This window comes from Mus pahari, chromosome 15 (assembly GCF_900095145.1).
Source record: "Mus pahari chromosome 15, PAHARI_EIJ_v1.1, whole genome shotgun sequence".
NCBI classification, from domain to species: Eukaryota; Metazoa; Chordata; class Mammalia; order Rodentia; family Muridae; genus Mus; species Mus pahari.
This window is the reverse complement of record NC_034604.1, coordinates 28,031,782-28,042,286: the sequence shown is the minus strand read 5'-3', so window position 1 is coordinate 28,042,286 and position 10,505 is coordinate 28,031,782. Positions and strand designations below refer to the sequence as shown.

At 43.4% G+C, this 10,505-nt stretch overlaps 1 protein-coding gene across 1 annotated transcript; it reads right to left on the bottom strand.

The window, feature by feature from the left end:
* Nucleotides 1–2,733: 2,733 nt before the first annotated feature.
* On the bottom strand, nt 2,734–7,134 carry Tslp (thymic stromal lymphopoietin). Its single transcript, XM_021215078.1, has 5 exons — nt 7,120–7,134; nt 6,819–6,955; nt 6,054–6,089; nt 5,324–5,458; nt 2,734–3,508 (listed from the first exon to the last, which is right to left on the bottom strand). The coding sequence occupies exons 1-5, from the start codon at nt 7,121–7,123 to the stop codon at nt 3,404–3,406; spliced, it is 417 nt and encodes a 138-aa protein (XP_021070737.1). The 5' UTR covers nt 7,124–7,134; the 3' UTR covers nt 2,734–3,403.
* Between the last annotated feature and the right edge of the window lie 3,371 nt (nt 7,135–10,505).

The following is a 10,505-nucleotide window of genomic DNA, read 5'->3' as shown; positions in this document are numbered from 1 at the left end:
TTGGCTGGCCTGAAACTGTGTAGATGAGGCTCATCTTCATAAAGATTTGCCTACTTTCTGTCTCTAGATAAAGGGTGTGCCACCTTCCCTAACAGGACACAATACTTCTTACAGATCTTCTGTCCTTAGATCCTCTCTTACTCCTTCCACCTCTCTCCCCTTTTGTTTTCTTTTTTCTTTCATTCTTTAAAGATTATATATATATATATATATATATATATATATATATGTGTGTGTGTGTGTGTGTGTGTGTGTGTGTGTGTGTGTGTGTGTGTGTGTGTATCTTTGAGTGGATACATTCACATGTGTGTGAGATATTCTTTACTTCATAAGCACCCTTGTGGTTTGTTGTAGAATACAGCTAAGTTACTTAGGAATTTTTTTAATTCATTAAGTTAGATTGTTGCAGCCATTAGCCTTGGTCTAACAATACTTCCATGCAAAGGTAAGATGTTTTTAAGCACCCGTCTTGGGGTTTCTATGACTGGGGTGAAATACCATGACCAAAAAGCAAGTTGAGGATGAAAGGGTTTATTTGGCTTACATTTTCACATCACTCTTCATCATCAAAGAAAGTAAGGACAGAAACTCAAGCAGGGCAGGAACCTGAAGGCAGGAGGTAATATGAGGCCATGATGGGGTGCTGCTTGCTTCCCATGACTTGCTCAACCTGCTTTCTTACAGCCAGCCCAGGGATGGCTTCACCCATAGTGGGTTGACCCTTCCTATATTGACCACTAATTAAGAAAATGCTATATACCTGAATATTATAGAGGCATTTTCTCAGCTGAGGTTCCCTCCTCTCTGATGACTCTAGTTTGTGTCAAGTTGCCATTAAGCTAGTCAGTACAGTACCCTACTTATAGCCTAATGGGTTACACAATTTCCCATTCTGCCTGGTGAGGACAGGTCAATTCCCTGGCTTGCAGTAAGCAATGGACACTAGTCCCTCTGGATATCTGGATGTTTCCTCCTCTCTCCAGTGCAGTTTTCTTAAGGCATGTGCTTGGTAGTGCTGTTCTCAGCAACAGGAGTTATCTTCTAATGGTCTCCTCCTCAGAACACTCCTTTCCTTTGACACTCTGTCCTTTGAACTCTACCAAATGGGTAGAAGTCACTTTTAGGACTATTGGGTCTAAAGGGATTAAGAAAATGCTATAATACTTTTTATCATGATTTAGTAAAAGGTAGAATGAATTTGTAGTAAGACAGAGTTAAATACATTTAAAATATCAGGCCTCCACACTTCTATTCAGAGAATTGATGATTTCTGCCTTTTTCTAGACCAGTGGAGTTTTCTTAGGGTGGTGCTTAAAAGCTCTGGGTAAAGAATTTAGAGGAAGATTTTTGAAAGTGTGCTTGTCTTGATTTCACTCAAATCAAAGGAACACTCACTGGCCAATTTGTTAAGGACTACTGACAACTGCTTATTCAGTTCCACTCTGAGCTTCTCTGGATATGAGCTCTATCTTACTTTTGTAACTACAGGTTCAGCACAAATTTCACCTCAGGAAACTTGGCCCACAGTGGGCACTTTGTAAATATTTACTTGGTGCTCATAATTAGCTCTTTGTTGACAAGTACTGCCCCGATGCAGGACAGTCGAACAGGGTCTGAGGAACCACCTGTGGAGAGAATGGGGGGGGGGCAAGAAACACAGTGAATGAACAGCAAGTCAAAGATTCTGATCAAGCTGACAAATTTTATTTTTCCCAGGCAGGTTTTAAACCCATAGAAGCAGGATATGGGGAGGGGGATGACGCAGAATCGCTTTGTTTCTGGGGAAACGCACCTGTTCCCAAAAGCAGGATATTGGCTAGGTAAAAAGTTCAGCAGGAGAAACAGAACAGAATGGGTTGCTAGGTACCTGTCCATAAGATTTATAGCTATTTGCTCTTAACTGGGGGTAGTACTTTCCCACAGAGGCCTCAACTTTTCCACAGAAGTCTCAACTAAGCTAGTACTTTTCCACAGAGGCCAAGACTTTGTAAGTAAGCACTTATGGCTGACAAGGCAGTCAACATTCAAACAGGGTCGCTCCCAACAAGTAAGACAGGTTTGGGGACACTCGGCTATTCTTTTCATTAATGAGTTAGTTCTAACCTTCAAAACAGTATTCAGGAGAACATCTCTTCTTAGAGTGTGTGTAGGGTGGGGAGGGGGTTAGCTGTTTACGTCTACTCTTACTTGGCCTGAGCTCTGCAGCCAAGAGTAAGAGGTAGGTTTTACCAGAGGTGTGCAGGAATGAATTTGCACTGTTCATTTTCACCTGTGTTATCTACTCTGAGGCAAAGAAAGATTCACAGTGGGAAGGAGTGACTGGTGCAAATATTTGAAAAAAAAAATGCACTCTAGTCATTTGTCCAAGAGGCAGCTACCTATGAAGACCTTTTCTCCTGCAGGGAGGGTTAATACCAGATAAAAGGAAGTGTGGCCCATTGGATGTTGGCTTGAGTGGCTATAAAGATGTAGACAACCGTGATGTCCCTTAGAAAAGTACGCATGAAAATTGCTTAACCAAATTTAATACACCATTCATAGAAATGAACTTGAAAGCTGGGTGTGGTGGCGCATGCCTTTAATCCCAGCACTCAGGAGGCAGAGGCAGGCGGATTTCTGAGTTCGAGGCCAGCCTGGTCTACAAAGTGAGTTCTAGGACAGCCAGGGCTACACAGAGAAACCCTGTCTCGAAAAAACAAAAATAAATAAATAAATAAATAAATAAATGGAACGAACTTGAGAATTACTTTATTCAGAAATGTATTTGTTACAAAGTAGCATGTATATTTCCAAAAGTGCTCACAAAATAAATTAGAAATTCATTATCTACAACTTTAAATATATATCTCGTAGATGTACAAGGCCCTTGAGATCTGCTCGCGCATCCCACTGTCGTGGGTCTGAAGCCTTTCACAGTTAGATTTACAATATGATCCCAGCAGTTTCTTCCAGATTCCCCAAGCTTCTTTCAGACCACCTCATCACAGCGGTGACTGCCTGAACGGTCATTTTCTTCTTTAGTAAAATCTTAGCATAGGAATATTAGAAGAATCATTACAGGCAGAAAAATCCTTGCCTTTTAAACAGGGTTTAAATGTTGTCATTTTTTAAAATTTTTTTTCTACTTTCAATTCTCTTCCTATAAGGTGTGTGCAGGGGAGGTGAGAAAGACGTCTCAGAAGCTGGTCATTAACAGTACAGATATTTCCATTAAAGGGCTATTGCTCATTTCCCATTTAAAGCACCTATACTAAAAAAAGCGATATGCCAAAAAATAAGTTAAGAATCTCTTCTGTAATTAAAGAATAAACATCAGTGTTCTTTTAAGTGTCACACCCTTTGTATTATATCTACTAAAAACAAGATATATATATATTTTCATAGCATAAGCTGAAAGCTATTTTTATTGTGGAGATTGCATGAAGGAATACCACAATCTTAGAATTTGTGAGGTTTGATTCAGGCAGATGTGTTGGACTTCTTGTGCCATTTCCTGAGTACCGTTTCTCTGTGGAATAGGGGGAAATAGTCAACGTTAGATTTTGTCTATCTTTAACAGCTGGCTGAGTGGCACTATGTTTCTATTCATATCCCTTTCCCAAAAATTCCCCAAATACTTGGTCATGGTATGACTGCATGTGCTTCTCCAGAGGAATGCCCTGTCTCTCTCAGCACCTCCTCCATAAAGCCTCTGCTTTATGGAGTCAGATAGTTCCTTCTGAAACTCTGCAAGGACTTCTAAGTAGGTGTCATTCACTTGGCTCTCACTGCTATTGCATCATAGGTATTCCCCACAACACTGAGTGCAGCGTTTTCTACATCAGAAACATTGGATGTCTATTGCACAATTAAATGAAAGAATAAACTTACAGTTTCATGATCTTGTTGACAAGATAAGTACCCAGAGGCCCAAGCTGCCTTCTGGGCCTCAGTACGTATATCACTCAGCAAACCCAGTCTGTTCTTTGAAACTGAAGTTTTCTGGCTCACACATCCACCCTACCACTCTGAAGAGGATTCTGGTACAGTTCTTCAAATGAACTGCCCTAGAGTGGTGACAGACTGAACCTCCCAGGGATAGAATTTCCCAAGTTAAACAATAACCTTCCAGTCTCCTCCAACTTCATCTTTGGTCTGGGAAGGTGCTAAGATAAATTCCTCCAGGTTCTCCCCTTTTCACACAAAGTGTACAAGTTTAATCATGTTTGTCTCCTGGGCCCTGGCTATTTTCATATTGTGTCTATCTGCAGATCTGTTAGGGTTTCTATGAAAAGAAGGCAAAGGCCAGCCAGTTTCTCACATGGCTGCCTACGTCTGCTTTTCTCCTGCTCAGCCTGGGTGACTTTCACTTCCAGACTGACTGAACTCTTGGGGGGTTCAGGCTTGAAGCCCCAAAACATGATAGTCTTATCTACATTTACACAGAAATAATAGACAAAGTTCACTAAGTTAACACGTGTATCTACATATACTTACATGCATGCACACACAAACATATGTCTGTTTTCTTAAGCATGTCATAATGAAGACAAATATTCTACTTTGCTTGCCAAGTGAAATAAGTGTTGAGGAAGCATTGTGTGCCAGGCGCGGCTCCAAGCGCTTTCACATGTGGTGACTCATTTGATTCCCACAATAGCCCTACATAGAACGCTGCACTGTCATTCTTATTTTTATTAAAGCACCATAGGCTAAGCATGTTATCTAAATCTCCGAGGCTAGAAATTATAGTACCAGGATTTAAAGTCAGGCACTCTGGAGTTAGTACTTTTATTTCTTCACTTATTCATGTCTAACTGGGTACACAAATACCTTATGAAAAGAGACTGCAATTCCATCCACACAAGCAATGAGGTGGAATGGGGGCAGGATGAATGTGAACGTTAAGGAAAAGCACACTATTACAAAGCGATGTTTACGCAGCCAAACACAGGAATTTTGGAGGTCTGATTTGTGTGTCTTGGAACTGGGTCTTTTGAACTGTCATGTTCCAGGAGCCAAGAGAACAATCTGCTAACATAGGAGGCTCACTGATCACACCTGAAAACACTGACTCAGATTTACAATCAAAACTCAGACCAAAGAACAACAAAAGAGTAGAATTCTGGAGGTAGATTGTGTTTGGGCGTCTTTGTCAAGGTTAGCTCAACTGACAACCACAACCTGGCTCATTTGCTCCTAAAACGTTAAGATCAGCAAAACAAAACAAAACAAAACAAAACAAAACAAAAACAACACCGCACTTAAAGCCCCAGTTTTATTCAGGGCTTCTTTCTCCCCAATCATTCATTGCAAAGTCAGGCATTTGATGCTTTGGGCTTACCTCAGTTTCAGAGTAGCCTGGGCAGTGGTTACTGAGGGCAGCTCTTGTTCTCCGGGCGAATGCTTTCTCAGGGAGTGAAGGGCAGCCAGGGATAGGATTGAGAGAATAGTACTCGATTTTCAGGAGACAAGCTGACTGCTCACAAGCGGTACAGTTCAGGGAGGGGAGAACAACAACAACAAACAAACAAACAAACAAACAAAAACCGCCAGAAGTTAAAAATTGAATGAAAGGGACAGGGAAAGGGATGGGGATAGGAGGGAAAGACACCAGGAAGGTGTCTGGGATCAGAGTCCAGAGTCCGTTGAGAAGAGGAAAACGGAATCAACCCACAGGAGGGAGGTGCCTGGCAAGAGTAGCTGAGAGCGCCTACTGGAAGGGCTTCCACCCATGCTAGCTCCGCCCATCCTTTGAGGTGGCTGTGAAGAGCCCGTGCGGACAGCAGATGCCCCGGGACCCAGGGTCGTGGTGTTTCCACTTCGTCCCTCCGGGTTTCCCACAGGTCTTTCTTCCCCGGGCAGGAGGGGATGCCTACTGCAAATTGCTCCGCAAACAGACTTTCTCCTAAACCGGAGAGGTGGAGTCCTAGAGTGAGCAGCCCAGATGTCTCCTATCGGTTCAACAGCCAGCATCTTTTGGAGCTCAGCTGCTGCCTGGGGCTCTTCCCCAGATCCCTTTCCGGATGCGGGCCACCCTGGGGAAAACTAGAGCTGCTGACCATTTCACTCACCTTGCTTTCACAGTCCTCGATTTGGTCGAACTTGGCCTGGAAGAAAGCAAATTAGGATAAAGATCTGAGTCGGAGAGGGAACATCATTCCCCAGCCCTTTGCTTCCAGGGTTTAGTTTCTGCTGAGTGACGTGACCCTTTATGATGGACAAGGTGGTGAAACATCCAGTTTTCTGCTTTTTCTAGGTTCTCAGAGGGAAGCCCAGCCCCACCCAAGCAGGGATTCCGGCACCTGGCACTTAAAACCCACTTGCAGCAAAGAACGATTATTCTTTGAATGTCTATATCTGCTTTATAGTCATTCATACCTGCCTCTCTTTCACACTGTACCTAAGAATGTGCATTTTCAAAGAAATAGTTACCACTATATATTTTTAAAAAATTAAAGACTGCCAAGTCTCATAACAATATCCTGAAATATCTAGAACACTAGAAAAGCTATGAAACACGGCTTAATTTCTTAGCTGCCCTGCTCCTGAGTTCTTATTTCACAAGGATTCCCATTCTGTTCCAAGAAGTAAACCAATATCCATATCTGTTATCAGCCTCTTCTTGCTTTGTAAAAGCCTTGTGGATACACACATTTTACATGCCAAGGTATTTAAAATACCACTTCTAAGAAAGTTTTGGAATAGTTTTTTTTTCCAAATTATTTCCCTTTCTTACAGAGTCAAATTGGCGTTTGTGTGATATTTGCCCCTACTTTTTATATACATACATACATACATACATACTTACATATGTAAAAAAATGTCTCTTCACTTACCCCATTCAGATCACTTTCCAGGTCACGAAAAATTACTTCACAATATATTTCCGAAATTGACTCGAAGTTACAGTTAGAAAAGTTGTAAGTTAGCACCATCTGTACCGCTTGCAAGATGAAGAGGTTCCTGAGAAGAACTGGAAAGACACACAGTAAGAAAAATTTTCACTGAAACACAGTTCCAACTCTGTTTCTCGTGGAACTGTCCCTCCAAGCAGGGAGAGCCTCCAGCCCTGCAAGGACTATGCTCAGGTATCAGCCCTCACCGCCCCTTCCCAGTCCCTGCACAGCCCATATTCACCCATGCTGTTGCCTGAACTTGGAGTCTCCCTGATCCTCCAGTGTTCTCTGCCTCCATATTTATAACACCTAAACGCCTACGGGCTCTCTTCTCCTAGGCCAATGATTTTCTTTGATGTCATTCTTTCTTTATAGAATTCTAAATTGATGATGTAAAAGAAAAGAAATTAAAGCTAGCCAAATCTATGGAATTTTAACTTTAGCAAAATCATCAGGAATTTCCCTCACCCTTTTCCTTTTTTAAAAAAAAAAATTATTTTATTTTATTTTATTTTTTTTATTTTTATTTTTTTTAGCTCTGCCCTAAACACTTGATACATGCTTAGATGTGCTTTTTAGAGATGATACCCTGTCATCATTTTGACATCTTTTTTTCCACTGGGCAGTTTCTATGACTGATTTTTTTTTCTGCTTGGGAAAAACACCTTCTAACACCTGCAGTCACTTTAGATGCTGTTCCATCTTGCACACCCTGCACTCTATCTCCTTTGTCCAGTTTGAACTGGCACTTTCCCTCTTCATGGCTACCAAGAAACTCAGTGTTCCTGTATGACAGATTTTGGAGAATGAATGCAGCCTTGGGATAACATAACTTTTGTTGAAGGCATTTCACGGGAGCGGGGCAGTTGTAGTCAGAATACTGGAAACAGGAACAATGAAAAATTGAAATATATATTAGAAGAGGACCAGTAAGTCTCATCTTCAAAAACTCAGAATCAGGGTGAGTGCCTAAGCTTGATGAAAGGTGGTGATGGTGGCGGCAGTGGTTATGTGTATATGGAGGGGCACTTCATGGACAAATGATGAAGTCAAGCATCCAGCCGCCCTCGAAACTCATTATTTTGATCTTGGTGGAGTAAAGATGCCTTACCAGGAGTAGTGGGGGCTCCTAAGGTGCACGGTGCGATGGTGCTGTTTCAGGTCTAAGCAACTAGAGACCTGTCCAGCATGCTCTCCTCCTAGGGGAAGAACAGCTTCTGACCTGTTGAGCTGCGTCAGCTCAGACTCTCAGCCAGGAAATCTTTAGGTGGCCCCAGGCATGCGTCCCAGCAGCACCAATGTCAGGGATGGAGAAAGAAGCTGGATGGTGGGTTGGGTTAAGATTTGCGCTTCAACACCCCCCCCCCCGTAGATCCAGGAAAGGGAGTACAAGACAAGAGTAGCCAAGTGAGTCAGGGAGAGTGCCTGAGAGGATGTCTCGCAGCCTTCTGATTGGAGCAGCGCCAGTAGCCAGTACAGGGAGCAGGAAAGAAAGACCCAGCTGTTGACAAGAACCCCTACTCTCCTGGAGCTCAGCCAGCTGCCCGGGGCCCTCCTGACACCCGGTTCACTCCCCCCCTCTTTTGCGTGTCAGAGCCTGCATCAGCCTGGTCCTCGGGAAGTTCCTAGGAGTCACTGCTCAGATGATGTTGGGTGCTCCACGTGAGTCCCTGAAAATGTCACAGACCATGCTGAGCCAGGGAAGGAGCGAGCACAGGGATTGGTTAAATGATTCCATTCAGGGAAAAGCACAGACTGGAGTCAGAGGTGAACTTTTCCCAGAAGGTCTTCAACAGCTGGAGCAGCACAGCTGGACCCAGTTCTCTGCCATTAGGATGAGGAATAAAAAATTGTAGCGGTAGCAGGAGGCTCAGAAAGTTTCTGCTTTGCTGATGACTTTAAAGACAGACTTTTCTGGAGCCCTGCAAGTTTTAAATTTAGGTTATGATACCATGTCTGGATCGTGGCGTCTTCCCATCGCTACTTCTTACGGTGATATGGGAAGATGCCAAAGCCTGATGATTCATCTGGTGTGACATCAGACATGATTCTGATCAGCAGATAGATAGTGCACAGGCAGAAGCAATGCAGAGATCCAGATGTGGTCACTGAATTGGGATAGTTCCAAGGGACAAAGGAAAGGAAATGGCAGCTGATTTTGCCATCTTCACTCACTTGCCTTCCCCTATAGGTAGCCCACTTCTTTACTGGTCTTTAAGATCACTTCAAACGTATTGCCTCTCCGCCTGGAACTTTTGGGTAGATTCATTTGCTGCAGTGCCCAGGAATAATTGCTGATGGGGGCAAGAATGTCAGGCAGCAGCAGACAGCAACCTGTCCCCCCAGCCCCAAGTTTTGGCTTGGCACCCATGGGTGTCCACCCAGTCTACCTGCCATTTTTGGTTTCTGCTTTAAAGCGTGTCTATAGTCTATGTATGTGTAGGTAGATCTGAGGCAGGCATGGGGCCCCCTTCAGGGATTTTTAGAAGGCATCTCTTTGCTAAGCACATCACCTACACCATGGCATCTTCCTTACTGGTAATGATGTGACATCTTAGGTCATTTCAATTATACTGACTTTTGGTAGACTCATTTACTGTAAGATTCTCACTCATCACGCCCGTGTTGACTCCAAGCCTTCTTTCTAACCGTATCTGCTTTATTTACCCAGGTTTCCCTCCAACAGTATTCTAAGTTAATACACTCTGAAATTTTCCCGAACTTGCCTCTTCCAATCCTTGCCATGGGATTCTGATCACAGAGATGCAGAAACCAAGGCTTTTTTTTTTTAAGTTTCGGAAAGACAACTTTTAACTGTGATAACGCAGATGAATTGAGTCCTGAGCCCAATAGTCCAGAACCCTTTCAGTATTTTTGCATCTTTGTCTCCCATATGTGGTACCTTCTTATGTCACCGGTTACCCTAAACCCAGGGTGGGATTCTAATGTGAAGGGAGGAGAAGGGAGAGTCTCTAAGAGAGCTTGCAGTGAGTGTCATGCATATTCCAGGGTCAGGGAACTGCAGGAGAGGTGTCACATACCCTCAAGGGATCAGCCTGTGTAGCTTTTGATATTTTCCTTTGACTCCTTCCACACTCTCACTTTCTCGGGTGTTGATTTGAGTTGTGCAGTGCTCACCCTATTTGTACAGTGGGATTTTCCTTAATAATGTTCAATTACACCACTCTCTCTCTCTCTCTCTCTCTCTCTCTCTCTCTCTCTCTCTCTCTCTCTCGGCATGTCCTGTAATCACTGATTTGTCCAGTAATCATTTACTCTGCTCTGAAGCATTTATGTGAATATAACAACACCAAAGTGAAAACCCAAAAAACAAAAACAAGAAAGCAGTCAGGCAAACAAAACCTACTGAAGATAAGAACGGAGTCAGGGGCCGAGGACGCCTGAACAGGTTCAGGGAGGGTACAGAGACATCATTATTAGAACTGGGGTGGGGGTGGGGGAGGGAGACAACTGAGACAACAGGGTGATCCAGGTCTCAAGCCACTAAAGGGCAGTGCAGACCACAGCAAGGTCACAGACCTTGTCACAGCAAGGTCACCGACGACAGCTTACTCACACATGAAGGGGAAACTGAGTTTCCTCAGACCTACTGACATCCTGAAAGCC

Coding starts and splice junctions, on each gene's coding strand:
- Tslp (XM_021215078.1), bottom strand. Junction 6,090..6,818: donor TGGAAAGTGATCTGAATGGG/GTAAGTGAAGAG, acceptor GCTTTCTTCCAG/GCCAAGTTCGACCAAATCGA. Junction 3,509..5,323: donor CAGGCTACTCTGAAACTGAG/GTAAGCCCAAAG, acceptor CCTATTCCACAG/AGAAACGGTACTCAGGAAAT.